This window comes from Agelaius phoeniceus, chromosome 13, assembly GCF_051311805.1.
Source record: "Agelaius phoeniceus isolate bAgePho1 chromosome 13, bAgePho1.hap1, whole genome shotgun sequence".
NCBI lineage: Eukaryota > Metazoa > Chordata > Aves > Passeriformes > Icteridae > Agelaius > Agelaius phoeniceus.
The window spans coordinates 12,183,250-12,208,289 of NC_135277.1; the positions used below are offsets into that span (position 1 = coordinate 12,183,250).

Genomic DNA, 25,040 nt, shown 5'->3' on the forward strand with positions numbered 1-25,040 from the left:
AATGCTGCAGGAAAAGGAGGGCATGAAAAATGCAGCTCATTTGCTCATTTTTGTACACTGAAGGCATTGAACTGAACTCCACTGTCAGTTACACACTCTCTTCTCACATATTTTATTGTCAAGCTGGTGTCACCAAGTCACCAGCCACAGGACTGGGATTTCTGATTCAGGGGCTCAAAGCTCTGCTTTTGCCACCTTGGTGAACTCACCAAAGCTCCCTCCCAATCCCCATGTCTGCTCCAGCTTATAAAATGGAAGCAATGATGTTGATCTCTTCTCTCTCCCAAAGTAAAGAACTTTGGCATCTGCTCATCAAACATGCAAAGCAAAGATGAAATAATATTATTATTCACAACCTGAATTCTCATGAGTCTGTTCCAGCTGCAAACTCAACCACTGCAAAACAGCTCAAGTTCTTAAGAATCTTTGTTTGTCTTCAACAACAGCTTGGTAAAAACATTCTGCAACGCTCTCATAATCAGAAGATGTACTTTTTTTTTTTAATTAACAAAATGCACCACTTGCCATTATAATTACACCCAGGAAACACAGCTCTTGACTGTAAAAATGCCAAAAGGCGAAAAGATAATGAATTGTCAGTAACATTTCTGAACACACACAAATGAGGAAACCTGAGGTCAGCACATGCCAGATTGCACTGCAGAGGGCACAGAGATGAGCCAGCACCCTGCAACTGCTGCAGCCAGGGATTAGGCAGAGGTCACTCCTGCAACAGTTTGGGGAAGCTCACAGCTTAGCTACCAGCAGGACACCTCGTGTGAACTCCAGCTGCCAGCTACAGCCACACTTAACCCTTCTGCTGCCTCAAAACAATCACTGCTTGGACAAGGAGCCCCTCATGTTATAGCAGGCTGATTCCCCCATCTGCCATCTTCTACCTGTGACACCATAAAATGTCAGGCTCCAAGTGTAAGAAACTACTCCAAAATCTTCTCATCAGAAAGGAAGACTCTTCCCTTTGCATCTAACCATAGGGGCCCAGAAATGCCATCTCTTTCCAAGGCAGATCTGTAACCCAAGCAGTCCTGTGTCATGGCCACAAGTGGAGGAAGGCCACTGTGTGTTTGTCCAGCACCCACCAGAGCAGGCTCTCATTCCACAGCTAAATTCAGATCTGTTATAGGCTGTGAATCATCCCTGCCATGACTCCTGCCAGGGGAAAATACAGTATCCATTTATCAGACACTCAGAAGCAAAGCAGCAGCTGACCAAATGTGCATTTTTATAAGAGGACATCATCTTGGGATGCCTGGGATAACTGGAGACTGTCAATAAAGATGTTTTCAAAACACCTACTCAACAGCTCACCAAGCTTGCTTTTGAACAAAAAGTGATAGAAAAATATCTTCCTGTAGGTGAAAGCCATCAGACACACAGAAAAGCTGACAAAACAGAGAGGCAGCCTGCTTATTAAAGGTAATTTAATAAAAAAGCTACACAGTACCACTAAATAAATCACTATACTTTGTCCAAATAGAAAAAGCAAAACTTTGGAAATTGATACTTTAAACACTGTTGTTTCCCACACTGGCATTCATTAAGGTTTGTATGGATCTCATCAGTATGCAATTCTGTTTGCAGAGGTTTCTTTCAACTTAAATGATGCTAGACAACTTCACTAATTAATCAGAAGAAAATCTCAAAGTTAATTTATTAAATTGAATTTGCTGTATCTCCCATCAACCACAAGTAGGATGGAAGAAATCAGACCAACAAAGTGCTGATAAAAAAAATACATTATCTTAATTACTGTAATATACCATCACTAGGCAAGGGAAAGAATCCAGTGAAGGAGTGATTTTTCCCTAATAGTGTTAGGAAACTGATAATCATAACTCTCATATATTAATGCAATTCCTAACAGTTTCAAGAGTATAATTATCAACACCTTACTGCAAACCATAGAGTTAAAAATGTATTGAATATTCTATTGAACATTACAAAGAAAATGAGATGCACCTGCTGAAGGTTGTGATTCCTACAGAAGTTGCAATTGAAAATAAAAAATAAAATGTTTGGCAACTGAAGCTTTGCTTCAATTTTCATAGTTACCACAGAGGGGTAACTGAAGACTGAACTTGGGTTTTGGTAACAATTTGGAAACACTGACATACAAAAGTGGCATGCATCACAGCTCAAAGGAATCAACATATGCAAACACCCACATGCAGACATTGAGGTTTATATTTCTGGGACAAAAAAATATTCTTCAATAATGATTCCCTTCCTTCTATGTCACTCATCTGCCTTAAAGAGCCCCAAGCCCGTAATATTCACTCAAATGGAGAGAGGAATCCATGGACAGCATGCTGCCATGGCTGAGCAGAGCCCTTGAGGGCAGGTCCCAGCTCTGTCCAGGAGCACAGCTTGTCAGAGCTGCACCTACAGAGCCTCTCTGCACAAACACCACATGGACACATCCCCAGCTGAATGACCCTGCTCCCTCCACTGGCACAGTCCTTGGACAGAGCAGGAGACCTGCTCCAAACCCTCAGCCTGGGGCTCATACAGCCCAAACCAACAGAGTCACTGCTGAGGATGGAGCACTCAGAGCCCTAAGCCCAGCAGACTTGAAGTGCAGCTGTAAAACTAGATCATTGCTTATTTTAGGCACAGCAGAGGAAAGGTGTCTGAAACAAAGCTGTCAGTCTGTGCAGAGCAGCAGCAGGAGATGGAGAGAGAAAAGGAAACAGGTACAAAGGCACAGATGACAGGGGAGGAAGAGAAGGGAAAGGGGAAAAGGAAAGAAATAATAATCCAAAATGAGATTAGTCTTAAGAGCTGTGCGTGTTTTCCTGCACTGAAAAAGACAAGAAGCTACCAAGCAGACAGTACCCACTTATTTTACTGTTGGCTCTAGGTAAAGATGAGCCTTGCTCCCCTCCACTGGAAACTGGGGACAGAAGTACTGCAGGAAGAGGAAATAAAGAGGCTCAAGCAGGCCCAGCACTTCCCAGCAGCATGTACCCATCACTTGGAACCCACTCAGCAGGAAATGCCACATGCAAAGGAATCTTTATGTGCTGCTTTGCACTGCAATCAACCCCAAGCAATTGCTGTATCATTTCTGCACAAGCCAGATGTGAGCTCCATCCCTGTCACTCCAGTGGGCAATATTTTTGCACTGTATTTTTCTGAAAGCACAATGCAAATATTTAGTCACTGGCTTTCCAGATTTCTGCCATGGGGCATTTTCTCTGGCTGAAGAAGGCTCCAGAGATCATTTAGTTAACCATGCACATGGATGGAGCTTCTCAGCCGCAGCAGATGAAGCAATGAAGCTGGAAAGAACAAACTCTAAATCACTAAATTATAAATTAACAAGAAGACCTAAGGAGTAAATATTTAGAAGAGCTCACTGAAGCCTTAAGGATAGGAGCATCATGACTAATTATTCCAGTGATCATTTAAACATGGAGTTAGGAAAGATCAGAAACAAGAGAAAAATAAATCTCACCAATTACACAGATAAATGCAGATTAATGCCATATGACTAGCTATCACATGAATATGCAATGCACTTATTAAAATGTTAATACAGCAGTCACAGACAATCTGATTTTCATTTTTAAATAGTCAGCTGCAGAAATGTAAAACTGGAGTTCTTTTTCTCTGACTTCATAATTCAGAGGTAAAGGTGATTTGTTCAGAGTATAAAAAACATCAGTGAAGTTAAAGGGTGGGATTTAGTAATTCTAAGCAGCAATAGAAAACTAAATTCAATGACTGAAACTGGTATGCTGTAATGACAGAAAAAGTTCTTAAAAACAAGGCAAAAAAATCCCCAAACAAATAGAAAAGGAAATAAACATTGAAAAGCTAACACAATTAAATTGTTACTTCAGTGAAGAAAATTTTTTTCAGTTGCATTGCGTGCCCAGATTTCATTTTGCAACCATAAAGTACTGTCAGTCATAAAAAAATAACAAATTGTTTATAACAGAAACACAAAGTAATTAATTAAATAATTCAGAAGGCTTATTTAAGCTAATCTCCACAGTCATACAATTTCTCATCATTTGTTTCAAAAAGGAACTCCTACCACATCTTGTTTGTTGTTATTCAGGACAGCAGAACTGCCGCAGGCAGCGGCAGAGCTGAGGAGATGAAGGTAATTAACGCAAGGAGGAAAAGCCTTAGAGGAGGCTCCAGCCAAAATCTCAGCCCCCCCTGTGTGCCCAGCAGCAGAGAATGCCAGGGGTGGCAGACAGACACCTCCATGGCACAGGCACACAGAGCACAGGTGATCAGCAATTTGGCATTTCAGCACCAGGAGGAGGCAAGCCCACCTCAGGCAGGGGTTAGAGCTGGCCAGTGCAGACAGATCCCTCTCCAATCTCTCACTTCCTCTGGTTAATGTTAAGAACAAAAATTCTGTAAATTTGGATGACAGCCATCACTGACTAGAATTTCAGACCACTGCACCAAGCCTCAGACATAAAATAAGGTTGATAAAGTTTTATTTTGTACAGATTTTAAAGGGACTTGAGAACCAAGTGTGTTTAAAACAGCAGTGATGAAGGAGACATGCAGAAGATGTGACTATCATAACACACAATTTAGCCTTTTTATTTCCACACCAGATTATAGATCTATTTTCTGAGCAGAAAGGAAGTAAGGCAGATATCTCTGCCATCCAACAGTGTGGGTGTAGAGCTGTCCTGGTTTCAGCTAGAATAGAGGAAATTTTCTTCCTGGCAGCTGGTGCAGTGCTGCACTTTGGGGTTGTGAGAACAATGCTGAGAGCACAGTGACACCTTGGCTGGGGCTGAGCAGGGTCACCTGCAGCCAGGGCTGGTCAGAGCCTCGTGCCCTGGCACTGAGCAGGGGCACAAGGAGCTCAGAGGGAGCACAGCCAGGACAGCTGACCCCAGCTGGCCAGGGCATTTTCCACACCCAGGAACATCATGCCCAGGATATAAACTGGGGCTGATGGCTGCCTGGGGAATGGCTGGCCATTGGTCAGCAGCTGGTCAGCAATTTTACTGTGCTTCACTTCTCTGTCTTGGGTCTTACTCCTCTTTCTCTCTTTCCCTGTCATTGCTTGTACTGTTGTTGTTATTATTTTATATTATTTTACTTTATTTCAATTATTAACCTGCTCTTATCTCAACCCATGAGTTTCTCTCCCCCATCCCAGTGAGGGAGGGAGGGAGGGAGTAAGCAAGTGGCTGCATGGTGCTGAGTTGCTGGCTGGAGTTAAACCAAGATAAGGGTATTTTTGAAACATGGGCTCTTTTGCAATTACCCTAAGTCATGAAATGTTGCACTGAACTGTTTTCTTTTGAAGTTATCTATTACCTGGGTATTCCAGATCACTGTATTCACATGTGCACGTGACAAATATTTTATCCATCCCATTCATTTTATCCATTCTATCCATCCACTAGTCTAGTCCTTAAGACTCTTAAATGAATGGATAGCTGACTTCAAACATGAAGACTTTATAATTTTCAACCTATTCTCCCCTTGCCTCCCTCACCTGCAGCATAGCTTAAGGGCCATCACAGATAATCCAGAGATCTTTCAGTGTTTTACTTGATTCATTTGATCATCAGCTGTATTGCTAACAAGGAAAACTATACCAACAGCTTGAAGCTAACCAGTGAGGACAGCAGGAGCATCCTGCTAACCAAAGACCACACAGCAGCCCAAAAGACCTTTATCCTAGAAATGAAATATTTCAAATGAAATATTTCAACAGCTCCCCTAACTGCAGGCTCTTGGGGCTAAGGGGAAGAAGTTCCTGCTAACCACTGCCCTTGGGTGACAAGCTCATTTTGATGCAACATCTAACAAAATGAGGATTTCCTGCACAGCTGTTGCAGTGTCCTTAGAGACTCAGTTTCCAGGCACTCTTTGCAATCCTCCCTCTGCTCCCTCTTAATTCCAGTCAACAACAGCCACAGGCAGATTACGTAGCTGGGACATTACTGACACAGCCAGGAGCCTATAACAGCACTCATAAGCCCAGTGATTTCTTTTCTCTTGTCAGTATCACACACAAACACAAAACAGCTGAGAACCTGGCCCTTTTCTCTCTAATAATCCACTGACGATTAAAAAAATATCTCTTTATTTTGGTAATCAAATGAAAAAATCATCTAAAGCACAGGGCTAATTTTAGACCTAAATACTGACAAGATCTGTGATAATTCCTGCTAAGTGTCAGTGGCCATGATCTCCACAGCATTCATAAAGCTTTACTGTTCACTAACTTAGGCAACACTTCCCCTTGCGAAATGTATTAAACACTGGATAAAAGACAGACACTGCAAAATATTTCACAAGCTATAAATTAAAGAGAAAAGCATCAGCCAGAAACTTTGTTTTATATTCCTTTCAGAAAAACAGTGACTTCAAGACTCTGGTCTACAAACCTGGCCATCTGCTTGTATGCCTCCTCAGCCACTGCAAAGATATGTGGGTCCATGTCCCCCATGTTCTGGCCACTGTAGGCATTGATGATGTCTTCGCCATAGATAGGCAGCTGCTCATAAGGATTTATGGCCACTAAAACAATACCTACAAAGGAAATTAAACAAAAGCAATGATTAATAGCTGCTTCAAAAAAAAAAAAAAAACAACAAACCCTAGCAGAAATGGTTTTAACATCAACTATTGTTCTAATCTTTCTAAAAATGTTAAAGAATAAGGATCTGATATTACTGACTTCAAGAGATATTTATTCTGAATATAGTTCTGCACACACAAAGTGATATGAGTTGACTTCCACACTGCTTTGCTAAACACATCAGGGACAACATTTTACCTTTTCTTTCTATCTGCCTTTTCTAAAGCTAGCATGCACAATCCAAAGAGATTCAGAATGTGCATATTTGAAATATTGCCTGTTTAGTGCAGTAACCCAATGAATGTGCATTGTATTTCCCTGTGTTTTACTCTGAACTACCAGAGACACTGTAATTTGTGAAGTGTAACTACTGAGTGGTCTCACTGACTGCCAGTTTGGGTATGTGCAGTGTGGTAACCCTTCAGCTGTTGTGAAAGAATGACACCCTCAGTTTTTGTAATAAGCAACAGTGTACAGCCACAGTGTAATTTGGATCCCAAGGCACCTCTGCCAATCAGGCAGGACAACCTCCTGGTCAGAGGCATGAAAAAACCAAACAGTAGACATATTTCATAGGGCTGACACAGAGCAGCACCCAGTCAGGAAATTAGGCAATTACAGCTCTAGAAGGCACCAGGACACCCTCATCTGATACAACTGAGCTTGTACTTACACCTCCCATTTTCTAATTTTTCCATACCAATTAAACACATATGTGTTTTTTTAATACAACTCATCACTACAGCCCTTCTAAATTCATGCCATTCTTTAACTCTCCCTGCACAGCAAAACTTAAGTCTTACTCTTTACAAACTTCCTTGCAACAAACAGTGAGACCTCATTTATGTTTTTGGGACAATTCTCTTTTTCATGAGAAATGAGGACTGCTCTACCCACAGGAATAATCTGACAAAGATTCCTTATAACTTTCTCTCCTGCAGCATTTACAACAGGTAGGGAAAGCTTATTTGCTCTGTGCAGGGTGGAAACACTGACCAGTGAGACCATGTGAGAGCCAGCTGTGACAGGCACACTGTGCCCCCTTGACATGGCAAGTCCTCCTCACCTTGACAAGGTGATAAGGGGGAAAAACAACCCCTCTAATTTTCACTGTGGGCATTTTAAAACCAGAATTTCTTATTTTGGTGCTGAAGTGTGGCAATGCAGCTGCAGATGGCTGCACAGTGACTGCACCAAGCATGCCTGGACAACCCATCCCCAAAGAACCTGCCTCAGAAGCGTTTCCATAGCACTCAGCTTGCTTCTAAATTTACTCTGAAATTCACTCTTACACACACAGACTTCCTCAGTGCTGAGCCCAGCTCTCTGCTCTGTGCAGATTACAGTCTGGTGATATCTATCTAAGAAATTTTCCATGGAAAAGCTGGGATGAGGGAAATGAAAGCATCTACAGTCTGGCACTGCTGGGAGCATCAACCAATTTTTAAACCCTTTCATGCATCTATAGATCAAGCACAAACCATAGCAAAAGCATGAAACAAGAGGATATGTTTTAGGGAGAGATCTGAGAGGCCTTGATCTATTTCCTCAAACACACAGCAAGTTTTATGTCTGACACGCCCATGTGAGGAGGGTTGGTGTTTTTCCATCAGCCACAACTTCACTGAAATGACTCAGGAGCTCCAGGGAAAAATCCCTATAAACACTCATGCCAAGTTCTAATGCTGTACTGATGACCCAAAAACTCAGAGTGGGGGTTAGGGACACAAGTGACCTCAGTACTACAGGACTCGAGGAATAATTTGTGGGTCAATTTTTAACACCTGCCCTTAGAAAAAGCAGTAAAAAGTGAAATACAGTGCACCACCAAGCTGAGCCTCTCAGGCCTGCAAGTCTCATCAAAGAGACATTAAAAAAATCTGTGAGACTTCTGACAATTCCCTCCTGCTTTTGGTTATGCTGGCAAAAATAAACTCTTGAATTGGGAACAAGCAGCCCCGTGACGAGTCTCCAGCATATTAAAACACTTAACTTCAGTAGCAATCTGTAAAATCTACAAGCAACTACCATCTGGACATAACCAAAACAAGTGAGTCAGGAATTATTTGCTTTCTGTGGAACTTTGAAACCAGTCTGCCTCACAGAGCTATAATCCAGATTAATTTACATATAACTTCTCTTTATCTCCACTAAATCATATTGCTATTTTAAGAAATATGGCCCTTTCTAAATCAGATTTACATGTGGTTTTGTTCTTGCAATTACACTAAGTTGAACTCTGGATACTGTGTGTGCCATTCTTCTTTATATATGCTCAAAGTAAGCCTATCCCATTCTTTTGCTTTGAACATACCCATCTATGGCCAAACTGGACATAAACATAAGCAATTTATTAATGTAGAGTTTTCTCTCCTGCATAGAAGGCAGTACTTTTTACTAACCTGAACTAACCAGCAAGATTCACTGAGTTTTCACCACAGCCACAGCAGTTTTTCCATGTAAGCATTCAAGTTTTTCTTTGTAACTTTTCAACTTCCTTCATTAATTCCTCATTTCATGTTTCCAACAGTAAAGGAAAGTTATAAATCACCTCTGAATTGCTGGTGAAAGGCTGACTTGAAATTGAGAAATCAGCGGATTTTCTGTTTAAAAGTTTGAAATACTTCAAAGTGAAATTTTAAAGAATTTAATCTCCATTTGACATATTACACTTAGCATGGTTGAATTCATTCCTAGGGCCCTGGACAACTATCCATCCATGCATTCCTGTTTCAGTTCCACTGCTGAGAATATTGTTACTGTGATTCTCTTGATGCATTGAAGTGGTTTGAGTCTCCTTTGGGCTGCATAAACTGGGTGAGCCCAACCCACCCTCACAGGCTATTTGAGCTGACCTGGCTGAGGGGAGAGTCACATTTAGGAGGGAAATGCAGCCCCCAAGGCTGAGCTCCAAGGCAATGATCTCTGCAGAGGGGCAGTTCCCTGCAGCAGGATGGGAGCTAATGGAGAAGTCTGGAAGGTGATGCTGTGGCCAAAGGCTCAGGTTTTCAGGGGCTGACATGCCAACTCTGTTTTGCTCAGCCTCTAACACCACTCAGCCCCAGAGAATAAACCACTGCACTACATCCCCAGAGAATAAACCACTGCACTACATCCCCAGAGAATAAACCACTGCACTACATCCCCAGAGAATAAACCACTGCACCACATCCCCAGAGAATAAACCACTGCACTACATCCCCAGAGAATAAACCACTGCACCCCACGTTCCTCAGCAGTGCTGAGCCTCCAACACCTCCTTCCCTCTGAGCACCAGGAGCCCCCACACTGCTGGCTCCACTCCCTCCTCACAAACATCCAGCAGCTCCCAGAACCACCTGGGTCTGGTCTGGGAGCAAAAGCAGCTGCCCCAGCTCTGCCATGCCAGGCCCTTTGGCAGACACAGGCACAGAGAGCTAAAGGAGCTCCTCCTCCCAGCCCAGGAGAAATGATAAAATCAGCCAAAAATGATAAAACCAACCACAACTACAGCTGCACTGGGGAATACTTGAAATGTGCTTTTTTCATGTTTTCCCAAACATGGGAAACACAACCAACAGAAAACACATTCCTTTTGAAAGCCTCTGAAATGCTGCCTGCAAGCAGCCAGGACACAGCCCAGACAGGCCTGTGGGAGGGGGCATGGTGGTGTTAGGGGACCATGAAACAGAGACTGAAAAGCCCTTACAAGCTCAGGCCGTGAGGCTCCAGCTGCACAAAAGCCTTTTCATACAAGAGCTCTGCCATGGGAGCACTTAGGAGAGAACCACAGATCATGTTTGTGTTTCATGGGGGAGCTGAGGTGGTTTCCCAGTGCTGGGACCACAATGCACCCCCAGCAGGGGCAGCCCAGAGAGGAGATACTCAAACACCCAGATACTCCAGCTGGTCTGAGCAGCCTGATCTAGCCAGACTTGTTTCAAGTAGGAAGCTTCACTGAAGACTTCCAGAGGTCTCTTCCAACCTGAATTATTCTGTGCTCTGACTGCATGACTGGATGAGATGTGGTGTGAATCATCACCCCTGCTATGGGAGTGAGGTCTGGCTGCGAGCAGGGGGTGGCAAAGTCTGATGCAAGTGCCCTGTGGTCTGGTCACTGCTGAGAGCAGCACTGGGCCCTGCTGAGCATCTGCAGATTAGGAGCAGCCAGAGTGAGCAAAACGTGGCAGGATGTTAATGCCTCTGTCTGTCCATCACATGTTTAACATGTTGTCTTATGGAAAAGTTATGTTAAAAGCTAGCAGTGTATTTTGACTAAACACTGAGATTTAAAAGGAACATATGCACACATAGGAAAAAAAGCCCAGAATCATCAGATCTAAATTTCAAGCCTGAACTACCTCACAATGTTTATTTTTAAAACAGACAATTCAGTTGCAATTTTGCACTTATGACAAAGTGATTACTTAAGTATCTTTCCTCCATTCCGGCCATCTGAAAATACCACAGGCAATTACAAGTTTGGGTAACCTCTGCTGTGAGTTAGATGTTATTTGTAAAACCAAGATCAATTGTAACTGTGATAAGACAAGCCTGGACTCATGAACTGTTACAAATTCACTTCTGTAGTTGCCCAGATTGGAAAACGTGAAAAAGAAAAACTGATGTCTACCAAAAGACATCAGTTGGGCAACAAATCCACAAAGAGCAAGGCCAGCTCCTGCATGTGCAGTGTGTTAGCCTCTTCCCACCCAGCCCAACCTGAGCAAGCCTACAGAGAACACCAACCACACAGGAATCCCACTGTGAAGGAAAAACTGCTGAATACACATTTTATAAACAGATTCCATTGGGGAGCTAGAGCAACACACAGCGAAGGCAATTTTCTCTGAACCTCAATATTCTCCATTCTGTTCATGACCACAAACATAGTGGTTCCCCTAAGAACAGTCCAGCATCACTATCACTAAATGACTTTAATTTAAAGGCAGACATGAACAGACAGCTTTGCCTGTCCTGCCCAGGGCAGTGTGTGCCAGGTGAGGCTGTGAAAGGCAGTACTTGCCACAGTAGGTGTAGATGAGTTTGGAGTCGATGAAGCGCACTTTGAGGTTGTGCAGGACCGCAGGCTCGTGCAGGTAGCTGAGGGCTGTCAGGTCGTTCTCACCAACCAGGATGTCAGGGTTCCTCAGGGGGGGCAGCTCCTTGGTCTTGGGGTCGAGGCTGTACTCTAGGTCCTGGAAAGCAAAAGGACACACCTCAGAGAGCTGCTGGCCAGCTTCCCTCACTCAGCTGCTCCAGCTGCTCCTCCCACCACAACAGGCACAAGGTAAAAAAATACAATGCACGATTGCTGTTCTCTGGTGATTGGAGTTAGCAGTTCTTTCTGCAAAAATGTCATTTAAAACTTCCCAGAGGAAGTTGGGAAATTTTCTATATGTACACCAGGCAACTGTATAGAGACACTACCTTTTTAGATTGTTATTTAAGCAAACCCCATGCTTTTGCTGCCATATCTTTTTATTAAATAAACCAAAATACACTACATCATAAATCTAACCAGCTTTTCCTTATTGTTTTTCTCGAGTGGAACAGCAGGGGAAGATGATTCCCACCAACCTATAGCCAACTTCATACACAGTAACACAACATGAGAATGTTGGCAGAACACCATGAAGAGTACAAACACTGAAAGAAAAGCTGCTTAGAACTTTTTTCAGATATAAATTCATCTCTAATACAGATGTTCTAATTGCATCTGTCTCTAGATCTAAAATCACTTTATTTACATCCTATTGCCATGAAAAAAAACCAACTCAAAGAATGTGAGCTGTACATGCACACGTCATCACTTCTGAACACAGTACACAGCATCTTCTTTGTAATGCCCTTAATCCTTGCCTTTTTTATCTCTATTAATTTTCTGCTGGTTATGTTCAACTTAAAAGTCACAGTTCTTTCCCTGCAACACTGTTCTCCTAGCAACCCTGTCTCCCTGGAATAGCAAACCAGGGCTATATGTTTAATGGCAAAAGTAGAAAAAGATGATGCAACTGAACATAACAGGCAGTGGATAAAAGCAACTGATTTTTAACTTATTTTAAAAACAAGGCAGAATTGATTTTTGTAACTAAACAGTAAAATTTATCACAGAAAAAAATGCTGCAGAAAGTGAGTGGACAAAGCCAACTGCACACATCTAAATACAGATATTTTGTGACAGTAGAGCTTCCTGCAATAGAAAGGTCAGACTCTGCTTGAGAAGAAGAACTATCAGCTTACAAACAACACACAGACTTACCTTGCCCTCTTCCAGCCGAAGCTGAAGGACTTTATCTCCAGGTTTATAATCTTTGAGGAGTTCTGCTGACTTCCACACCTCCTCTGGATCAGGGATCCAAACCCTGGCATACTGCAGTACAACAACAACAGCAAAAGATCTGTGAGCTTTGGTTGCACTATAGTTAAATCATTGAAATAAATGACACAAAAATTTTTTTGTCTTTTTTAAATACATGTTTAACAAACAAAGCCTTAAGCAAGAGGCAAGTTAATTAGTACATCTGAGGTGAATAACTTGTTCTATTGATAAATGGCTGCACAAGCATAATTTTATTGCCTACACAGAGAGAAAAAGGCATTTTCCATGCAGAAGGTATTCCAAGATACATATTCAATGCTGAAAATCTACAAAATTTAAAAAAAACCCCGGCATTTCCAGAAAGATCAAAAATTTGGCTATCCAAAAAGATTACTTGGAGTAACTCTTTTAAGTAGGTTCTAAATGCATTTGTAGCATAATATTATAGAGCCATTTTTGTCTTCTTTTTCCCCAAAGAGAATACTTCGGCCCATCTGTGTTAATTTAGGCAAAGCTGCCTGATCAAGTGTTAAAAGCTCTTCCTTTGTAGTTACAAACATGGCTAGATTAAAATTCACTATATTCAGACTGCCAAAAGAAAAAAAAACCTGAAAGATTTGGTTGAAAAGGCCTCCAGATAAAAGAAAAAACCCGACAACAAACCAGATTCCCATTAATGACCATTTTCATACAAACTTTATTCATAAAAGTGATCCAGTGCAAACATATGATTTGTTTTCAAAAACAGCTTGTTACTTCATATTAAAGAATCAATTAAAGATGTATGGAAAACTGGAAACCAGCTGGTCACTCACAGAGTCACATGAACATGCCAATACACACAAGAGAACACAGCTCCTGAGTAGGACAAGGAAAAGGCTGTGACATTTTTAATATGTTCAAGTTCCTGAAGCAATGCTGCTATGCCTAGAGAGCACTGAGATCACACCACAGCCACACCTGGGCAAACCAAGCAGCTTCTTGGCTCTGGAGGTGCATTCATGCACCTCATTGCAAAACATTCTCAGTCCACTAACTTATTTCAACATAACTATTTTAATAACTATATTTATCAAAGCATTTGATGGCAGAGAAAACTGCATTTGGTCATGCAGCTTCACCACCTAGTCTTACACGACTTCTTTATGTATAGCTTCCTCTGCCTCAAAGAATGCTGAAGGGTTTTTTCCCCCCTTATTAACCCAGTTTTCCCACTATAGAAAATTAGAAACTGTTTGTTTGTGCTAGGCATTTTCTGAAAAACTTCATGAAAAATTTCATATTGCTTTCTTATTGCAAGACAGGGCATGATAAAATGTGCTGAGCAGCAGTCTGGGGAGCAGGACTGTCATATCAGGGTGTCCCCCACACGGTGAATAGTCAGAAGGCTGAACAATTAAAATAAATTGTTTTATAAATAAATGCTTTATTAAAATAATTTATACTAAAAGTATATTTTATAATAAAAAGTACAATAAAATATAATAAAATCATATCTATATTTATGTATCTATATTTTATAATAAAAATTGTGTATATTTTTATATAATTTGATATATTATAACTGCATTAATAAAATAATAAATATAGTTATATATTGTAGATATTTCATATATTATATATAAAATTATAGTTAGATTTTATAATTAAAAGCTTATACTATATTACATTAGTATTATATACTATATTACATTAATACTATATTAATACTATACTCAAGAGATACTATACTAAACAAAAAACCCATGACTGTTTCCAGACAGACACTTTTGAGTGATTGGCTAATCACTCTAAGCAACTTTCACCTGTGTCCAATTCACAAATCACTTGGGTAAAAAACCTCCATAACACATTCCACATGTGCAAAAACGGGAGCAGTGAACAGAGATAAGAATTGTTTTCTCTTCTTCTCTCTGTGCTTCTCCCTGGCACCCCAGGCAAAGCCCTTGGGCAGCTGTGCCTGCTGCTCTCAGTGCAGAGCAGCCCTGAAGCCCAGCCCAGCAGAGGGAGGTGCACCTGCCCAGCTGGGGCTGCCAGGGAGGCTCAGCTCCTGCAGCAATTCTGAATTGCAGGATGCAATTTGTCTCCCATACCTGTGATGATCCTTAGGAACACTGCACATGGGGAATTACAGCAGCCCAAACCAATGGTTTTACCCCCAGCACATGGCAGCCTCCAAAGCTCTGCCTTCACCCCCACAGCTCCTGCACAGCTTATGCCCACACACACAAACAAGGAGAAAGAAAATGAAAGAAATAAATAAAAGCTCACTTTCATCATTCCCACTACACAGCATGTCATGCTCCCACACCTGGCTTCTCTCCATCATCACTGGCTGCTGCTGCCAGCCCTAAGAATCTACTTCATACACAGACAAGAAGCTTTGCTCTTGGTAGCCAATTTGTGCTTGTGAGGCTTGTTTTTTTCTTTGAATTTTGTTAATTTCATATGTATTTGCCAATGTTCTCAGTGCAAAAGTGCTACATTACTTTATTATTTATATAATCTTTTCCCTTCTCCCCAGGAGATAAATGATTTGAAAAGCAGAAGATGCCCAAAGCAATCACTCAGCGTGTGCTGCTGCCAGTCACAGAGCCCTGTGTAACAACAGAGGAGAGCAGCAGCAGAAGGCAGGGCTTGGGCACTTGGACAAGCTGCTTTCAGCCCTTCTGGATCCCCAATTCACAAGGCAAGGAACTTTGGGGTGAAATGAAGGTCTGTGCTAACAAGTGTCTGTGCAATGCAAGCACAAACCATAATAAGTCCAAAATAATTAAACAGGACTTGACCATAGAGGTGCCATATTAAAATAAAGCAGCAGGCTAAGGAACAATGTTTTCTTTCCTTTCCACTTTGTTTGAAACAAAAGACACTTTGTAAAACTTCATCAATCATAAACTCATGATTTCATATAATGGTAATTTCAAATCACAATTCCAAATCCTAAAATCAATAATTCATAAGATCCATATATTCAAACATAGCACAATACACCTGTTCTCAGAATTCTTTCATTAAAAAAAAAAAACCACCATCAAAACAAAAAACTAAAAACCAAAAGCCTGTCAGAAATCAGGTAAGTTTTTTCAGTTTAACAAAAGATGCTCCAGCATCAGACTGAATGCATTCCACACTTTGACCAGGTTCCATCCCCAAGATGCAGAGCTTCCCCACCCCCAATATTTCTGATAGGATATTCCTTCCAAGGAATTAACAGAAAGCAAAGTCAATGTGGAAGAGGGAAGCATTTAAATGCTTAGCAGAAGGAATCAGCAGGCTGGATTCCTTTAGGCTACACTAAGAAAAGTTTCCTGACCTAAGAAAGGCAGCAGCCTGAAAGACAAATGCTGATAACCTGAAGCACCAAATGCTGTGTAGCAGTTTCTAACTCTGCAATCCATGGCAGGATGGAACAAGCATCTTTAATTTCTCCAGCTAAAACTGTACATTTGATACCATCTAGAGAAGGGAAAGAGAAAGCAGAAAACAGATCACCACAGAAACAGAGCACTACAGACAGCAGAACCTTCCATGACACAACCCTACAGATATTAAAGCCATCCTATGAGCACCAGGCTGCAGCTTTTCATCTCCAGCACCAGTGCCTAGCCTTAAATCCCTGCCAAAGAAAACACCTGGTAAAAGGAATGGGTGGGAGGAGAGAGAGAGATGTTCCTAATTATAAGTACTGAATCATTTCTCAACATTCTCACCTCATTAACTGAGCAGAATGTTTTGCAAAATCAGATTTTCATGCTTTTATATAATCAGTTGGTACTAAAATTCCATTGCTGCCTGGCCTTTACTGGGATCCAGCCCTACAGAAGAAAACAAGGCACCAGCAATGGTGGAAACAGGACCAAGGGCCTCTCTTGGGAAATACCTTACTCTGATATCTGCTATTCATCCCTCTTTACTCACTAGCATATAAAAATAGGGTTTATGATAACATTAGAATAAGGCTAAAATAAGATAAAATTCTAGAGCCACTGATTTACAAATCAGCCTTCTAAAAAGGGAAGGAAATTCTAGTTTAAAAATGACTATGCTGTCTACAATTCTAGCACTGAAATGACAATATAAATTACAGCAAGAATCAGATGAATTTTAGTTCAATCATCCTAATTATGATCCATGAATACATTACTCTTCAAGGGAGTTCAAGGCAAATTTTGCACCACCAAAATAAAACTTCTGACAGGGGAGATACAACTATGACTTACTCCAGAAAAGACCATGAAATAAAAATTTTAGATAAATAATGTTACCTTTCATGTTAGCACAAGTTTACCACAAGTGTCACTTGCACTTTATATTTCAGTACTGATTTGGCTCAAATAAATGAGCTTTGCTATCCTCAAATAAATGAGCTTTGCTATCCTCCTGCTGTGGGTATGATTGGACTGCACTGAGGTGCAGGATGGGAGAGGCTGGGGAGGACACAAAGGGCACCTCCAGGACACCTCTTAACCCCAACCAGACTGAAAGGCAGACTAAAACACAAGGGACACCAAGGAGATGTCCTGGAATTCAGAAGAGAAATAAAAAATTAAACGCATAATGACAGGACTATTTCAGACCTCAGTTTCCTGCCTAGACTCTCTTCCAGCCTCAGCAGACCAACATAAAGAAACAGCATCTCCAAAATGCCCTGGAAGTGTGAAGTGCTGTACTTTGTTCAAGGAAGGACAAGGTGGGCAATAGTTTATGGACATCTATAAATCAACTCAAAGAGAATTCACAGCAGAAACAAACACAGAAGTTTTCAGGTCTTACTGGTGGGTCAGAAGGTTGGCTGGGTTACTACAACTTTACATAATAAGAAAATATAATAGAAAATCACAGTATTCTATCATACCTCGTGATTTCATCTTAGATCACATGAAGAAATCAGCAGACAAACAATTATCTATCAAATGAGACCATCTGACTCACAAAGCCTCTCTCCTGAGCTATTAACCTCTTGAAGCTCTAATTGCCATTGCTGACAGAACAGAATTAGCAATGCAAGCAGCTCAGCAGTCTCAGCAGCAGGCAAATAGTTCTGTGCTTCCATTGCACAACCACAAACACACAAGAAGGAGATACAGCTATCTCCCCAGCTCAACAGCTCTGTGCCCAAGAGCTGCAGGAGTTCATTAAAGGAGCTACATCCTAGAAGGAAAAAGGAAATTTCAACTCAGAGAAAGCTGTCCCAAGTTTCTCAGCACGACCTACACATCCAAGGGAACTGGTATGATTTTCACTCCAGCAGGGATCATCTCTTTTTTTATTTGCAGACAGCCTCAAAACCCACAGTCTTGCACATGCTAACCATGACAAGAAATACGAGAGACATTGCTCCGCTCCCTTTCAAGGAGGACCTCGGGTCTGGGCAGGAATAAAGCAGCTCATTTATGTCTGGATCAAAGAGACACCATCAATTCTGGCAGCCCTGGCTGAAGGGGCCAGTGGAACAGCAACAGCTGGTGAAAGTCAAAGCCAAATCTCACCAAAATTATTCAATGTGAACTTGCTGCTGACTGAACATGGCCACCTGGAGAGAGCAGGCTGCACTGCTAGGCTGGACAAAGAAGAGTCTCTGCTAGGAAGGGGCAGACAGAGCACAAAGTCAAAGTTCACACTGCAGCAGTGTTGAACTGATCTTTGCAAAATACAAAGTCATTACAAAAGGATTTCTTGGGATTTCCTTGGCTGGGGTTGCTTTGGAAACACAATTTGATGCTATTAGAACAATTTCCTTTCAGCTTCATATTTTTCCCTATGCTTGGTTCCCAGTGCCACCACCAAAGATAAAAATACTGAGCCTAGAAATACTTGAAACAGCAAAGTTTAGTTTTTATAAGCTCTACAGAAGCAGATCAACAGCCAGGTGAGTAACAGGCAAACACAAGCCTTGACTTGACCAGTCTGGATCTCCTGCAAAGAGATCATGATCACTCACACAGGAGGAAGTCCTGTTTCTCCCACTGCTGAAACCACTCAAATTTGTGCCACCCATGCTGTGCTCCATGGGCAGTCCCAAGGACACACTGCACTCCTGCTATCAGGGTGCTGCTGCCTGCACTCTGGAAAGTCAGACAGGACTTTACTCATCCCTCATAAGAATGCCAAGTGACCAGGGAGGATTGGAAACTAGAGCATCCCCATGACAAGTGGGCTGCTGTAAAACCTCTGACCAACTCACCTTAATTCTTCTGAGGGCCAGAGGGAAATGAAATCATTAATTTTGAAAAAAACAAAAAAAAAACAAAAAAAAACAAACCAACAAATAGAAATTATAGTTTTCTTAAAGGCAGTAGCACTCTTTGGGCATGGAGCACATTTTCTGTCTTGTTGCTCAGCAAGAACTATTCACAAACCTCTTGTAGAGTTTAAGGCCAGAATTAATTTGCAAAGAAATTTATATCATGATATACAGCAGGGGAAATATAAGTGATAATCAGTATTAATGTTTTATCTGAACAACAATCCCTCATAGTTAGCTGACCTCACAGGAAGACCAAAAGCCCTGTGCTGTTCTGTCTGATGGGAATTCCCTGACCAGCCACAAGCAGAGCTCCCAAATCCAGAGGAATCCAGGGGACAGCAGTGACCAGGCTCTGAGCTACCCCCCAGGATATCAGGATATCACACTATGACTTTGCAAACCACTGATACTGGTCTGCAAGCCTGGCTCACAGGTAAGGCACTGCAGCCCTCACCATGCACAAGGAAACTCTTGGAATCACAATGGGAAAAAATCTGTTGTACTTGAGAACTTCATCTACCCTGTAAATATCCCCTACATTTGAATCATAAGGCTATAAAAGCCCCCACCCTCCTTTCTTTACTTCCTTTAAGCATTCTTACAAAGTATTCTTTGTATCTGGGGCCTGGGGGCTTGCAGCAACAAAAGCCACTTGTCCTTTGCCAAACACGCCCTGACTGTACAAGGTACAAGCAAAAACTGTCAGCATCCCACACAGATCCACTGCAGCAAGGTCTGCATCATCTGCCACTGGAGAAACATTGATTTACATGGCTGAAACCTTACCTTCCTTCAAAAGGATGCAAAAAAAGCTAAATCCCAAATATAGGATATCTATGTACACTGAAATTCAGAGAAAATTACCACCCTGCTAATCTACACCTTGGGCCTGACATCAAGGCCAAAAAACACAGTTTTACTTTAAATTACCAAATCTATCAAAGAAGAGTTCTGTTCCAAGGTTGCAACTGGTACAATGGTCCTACAAAACATTTTTAAGGAGTTAAAACATATGAAATGTTTAAAAGTTCAGCATTTTCTACACCTTTAAGAACACAGCTTTCTACATTTTATGTAGAATTACTTGACTGTCTCTTCAAAATGTCATACAGAGGGAGACAGATGTGGCCTGTAACCAGCTGTTACTAACCCAAACAACACTTCAGCTATCAAAATGCTGCCCGTTCAGCCCCCTAAGGTGGTGCATGCAGGAGCAGCCCTGGTCAGCTGCTGTGGCTGTCACAGCTGCCCTGTCACAGGCTGCAGCCCCCCTCAGCCAGGGGCCACAGCTGCACCTTGCACCCTGTCCCTACTGCAGGTGTGATGCCAGCAGCTGGATCCCAGAGATGGGAACCCCTGCAGCCCTGCCTGGGTTTCTGATGGTGCTTCTGAGAGGGCTTGATCAGGGCTCTAGGATCAACCACCGAGAAAATGGACATTTCACAAAGAGAACTGGCCAGGCTGCTAGAAGAGAAGAACAGCTACATCCTTCCCATCCTTCCCTGTGTCCCTGCCACTCCCACCAGCCCACGTGGGATAGCTCAGTGATGCTCCCCACCTGCCCAACTCCATTCACCACCAGTCCATTCTCCACCAGTCATCAGCAAATAACTCACCACAAACCCTCAGTGAAACAGCAGCACTGCTATCTTGCTCCATGCAGATGCTGTTCTCATTTAATTCAGTATGTTTCTCCAAAAACAAAAAAGCTCATTTAAAGTAAACCAGGCTTAAAGATATACATTCACAGAAACAGCAGTGCTGAAGGAAATTTTGTGCTTGAAAGAGTTTTGATTTCTAGACCTGTCAAAGGAACGAATGCAGCTCTGAAGAATCTCCAGAAAATACGGCACTAACAGTGAGATCAAACCCAGCAATGATCTGGGAACTGCTTGAGACATAAAACAGCTGAAAAACCACAATAAGAGCTGCAAAAACATGAAGCAGAAGTGTGACACCTATTTCAGACCAAGAGACAGGAAAATATTCTGACTCATTTGGGGTAAAATTTCATTTGGGGTCATACCCACACAGAGAAGCAAATGCTGTATTGCATTTTGATCCATACCACCAGAATGGAGGCCAACAAGGAATTATATGCTAGTGATTTCAAAAATAAGTTAATTATAAGTCTGCCTTAAAACTCACAATTCCTCCAACCTGAAAAACATGTTACAAAAATTGTACAAGAGTGGCCACAAGAAATTTATGGGCAAATGAAACAACTGCAGTTACCCTGAATATTCAGCTAATGAGACTTGTTGCACTGAAGAAACCTCACTAGGGAAAGGATGTATGATTTCATGTTTATGTGCTTACAGTGATTGCTGCTCCAATTTAAAAACTTTAAAATAGCCTACACCTAAGAACACAAAAAGATACTGAACACAATTAACTGCATGGGTGTCTAAACTTAAGATTCAATAACACAAACATTGTAAGGGCAAATAAAACAAGTGGCTGCAGGATTTTGTTTCAACATCAAGATGATGCAAGCCATAATAAAGACTTGACAGCATAAATGCAGAAACAGACATAACTTCCAAATTCAGCCCAGACTGAGTATGTTCCTTCCGTGTTTTTCATGCTGATGTCACACAATGAAATGCTGATTTCACTTTGTCAAGTCCTCAGATGGACTGAAGACCTTCCAGAAGCTTTCTACAATTATTTCCCTGGAGTTTCTAGAAACCTCAGGAGGCAGAATCCCTGAGTCACTGCTCCCAGGCAGCCCCAGGGGCTGCCTGCAGCTCCTGCTTCTCACACACAGGAGCAAACTCCCCTCCCTGCCCCTGTCCCAGCACAGAGCCTTCTGCAGCCCTGCCAGGGCTTTATCTGGGCATCCAGAACTTCCTTATGCAGGATGGGATAACAAAAGGCTGTATTGATCAGACAGATGCACTGCACTGTGCCACAGCACTGGAGTACCAAAAACTGACTGAGAAAGAAGCAGTGGGGCCATAACTGCTCACCTAGGTCACAGAGGTGAAATAAGGCCATGTTTTCTGCTATCTGTAAAACAGCTGGAGCATGGACAGTTGATGACTTAACTGTGAAAGTTTAAAGTTAAAAATGAAAAGAAATAGATATGAGAGTAGATTAATGCAGTACTTTTCTGAGTGTCTTTCTGTAAAGTTGAGCTCAAGTCCAAAAGCATCATCTTGTTTTTACTTAATCCTAGCCCCCCAAAAAGCCACATTTGAAGTAAAACACCAAACTGAGGTTTTAAAAGGCAAAGATTAACTCAGTATTTTTTGTTAGGCCAACACAGAAGCCCCAGCTGAGATGCAGGTGCATCATTAAAACTAGTTCTCCTTGAATAACTCAAGCTAAGTCAGTAAAAGCTCTGTTTTACCCAGCTAACCCAGAGTGCAGCTGCCACCCAGACACCTTTCTGCCCTACTACAGCAGCAAACTGACACCAGTGAAGCACATCTAATGGAGCCACATTTAGTGCCACCAGTTTTTCATGGGAAATTAACAGTAATTACAGCAAGTCCCCACCCAAGGAAACCAGAGTGGCCTGATATGAGTGACCTGGCGAGCTCAAACCCAAAACCAGCGAGCACAGCCAAACCTCCCCAGGAGCTGCTCCTCCTCCACAACACCTGGGGGAAGCTGTGGAAGCAGAACTGGGGCCAGTGGCCACAGAGCTGCTCTGCAAAGCCCCCAGCAAGAGCAGCAGCCATTCCTGTCACCCTGCCCTGACCAGCCCCTCGGGCACAAGGAGCAGGGGCTGTGCTGGCTGTGAGCACCTGAGCCTGCAGGATGGGTATGGGAAACACCTCTGTGCTGCACAGGGGGACACTGCACCCTGTCACACCAGCTGAAGCCAACTCTCAAGCATACACCACATTCATATTCCACTGCTTTTCTCTACAAGTGTTCTCTCTTTGATTGTTAGCAAAAAGTTCACATCAGCTTTACATTTCTGATATGTGAGACTGTCACAGGGACAAGGAGCATCCACACATGAAATTCTAACAACTTCTGCAATTGCTTCTCCTCTTGCAAGATTTTTTTCTAAGTGAGACCATCTCCTGAACAATTAATTTAATGACTGGCATGTTTGAAATAGTCATGTATGTATCTCCAAGATCCTAAGTCCAAACTCAACTCAAATCCTTATTAATAAACCCTTATACTGCAATACTACGATACTAGTAAGCACTTACATGCAGCTATACAGACCTATAAGCCTATGTGAAAACCAAGAAAACAATTGAACATATTCTACTTACTTTAACATACATATAGTCTAAAACTTCTATTTCCATGCCATATCTCCTGCAACAGACATTCCCAGCACTTTCAGAGGCAGCTGCTGTTTCCTTTCCAGGCAAAACAGGCTCAATCTCCATGGAACACATTTCCATCTCTCTTGTGTTGGTGCACACTAATTCATAAAGCAACTTGGGAATCTCTCTCTGGTTTCCTCAGCAAAACAACTGAGGTCATCTGCTTTAAAGATACTTATGAATAACCCATGGAGTCTGCAGAGAGTAACGTGTGACAAGCCATGTTGGGGCAATGAATTCCCTCATTGTTAGACTGCCTCATAGTATTTTTAGGTTACTTCTCCAGCTCTACAAAGCTCAAGAGTGTCCTCCTGTAAACCACAAAGCAGTTGCAAAACTCTCTTGTCTTATGATCATCAAATGGAAGAACTCAAGGACACCATTGGTAATTGGAGCAAGGGTTTATGATTTTCATAGCCATGGGTATGCACATCATTCAAATGAGAAGTCCCTGTTTTTCCATCTTTAGGACTGCCAAACTAGAAACATGCAGTTTACATCTACCCATAGAGCACCTTGGAAAACAACATGACAGATCACATGCCAAACTTACCCTGTGGCAGCTGCTACCCAGAATGAGAGCCCTTCAAAGCAATGCTGCTTCAGCCCTTACATTTGATCTCAAAGCCAGGGCTCTCATCAGGCCACAGAGCAGCAGGGTGGAAGAGTCTGCTCTCAGCCCTCCCCACTGCCTCCTGAGAGCTAAACAACCCCAGCAAGCCACATCTGCTAATGGCCAGGGGCAATGAGCATCCCCCTAACAGCCTCACCTACCTGCAGCCACACCTGAAGCAGGGCTAAAAGGAAAAAATGGAGGCTTGGTGAGCAGTGAGGGAAATGCAACAGCTTTCAAGATGCTCAGAAAGTAGCCACAACTTTCACCAAATGGCATGGAGCTGACAGACACAAAAACACAGCTGCATCCTGCATTTCTGAGTGACTCTGCTCCAGTTTAATCTTTAAAATGCTCCCTCAAACCATTCATGATCACGGGGACTTTTAATTCATCTTTGTTTTTTGGTATTATGTTTGTCCCTTCTTTTCCTTCAACATTCCAAGAAGCTTTACCCCAGCCTCAAGTACCTCCATAGCATTACTATCATTCAGGGAAAGATCTTGCTATTGTTCCTGGCTAACAGGCCAAAGAAACTAAATCCATGCCACTGAGGAGGACAGAATGGGTAAAACACAAGATCTCTGCTTCTGTAAGTAATCCCTTTGCACCTTCTTCAAAATTTACATTAAAATTTGCAGATGCTCACATTAAAAGTTGGGTCAATATCTGCAATCCACAGACACTCAGCTGAAGTCTTTAAACTTCATTAGGAGTGCCTAATGTTTCCTGTGCTTACCTTGGAGCTCCTAAATATCCACAATTCAGCAAGGAAGGCACTCTCTAATGTAACCACACTGACTACTTAGCCTCTTTAAAAAAAAAAAGAAAACCAAAATGAAACAAAAAACCAAAGAAATAAACAAAAAAAAAAACAAATAAAAATGCCCAAAACAACAACAAAAAACCCCACACTGAACCCACACAAGTTGTTTTAACAGCATTGACTACTTCTTTATATTTCATTTGTATATAAACAGACT

The 25,040-nt window shown here is 42.0% G+C and overlaps 1 protein-coding gene across 2 annotated transcripts in view; it reads right to left on the minus strand.

Annotated features, from left to right (window-relative positions):
- Positions 1-25,040, minus strand: part of MYO5A (myosin VA) — a 101,121-nt gene that overhangs the window by 66,635 nt on the left and 9,446 nt on the right. For both annotated transcript variants that reach the window (XM_077185682.1, XM_077185683.1), the window contains exons 2-4: positions 12,837-12,947; positions 11,601-11,772; positions 6,402-6,546 (exon numbers count right to left, since the gene is read on the minus strand). In XM_077185682.1, coding sequence (XP_077041797.1) covers positions 6,402-6,546; positions 11,601-11,772; positions 12,837-12,947 — 428 coding nt within the window. The remainder of the gene's footprint in view (positions 1-6,401; positions 6,547-11,600; positions 11,773-12,836; positions 12,948-25,040) is intronic.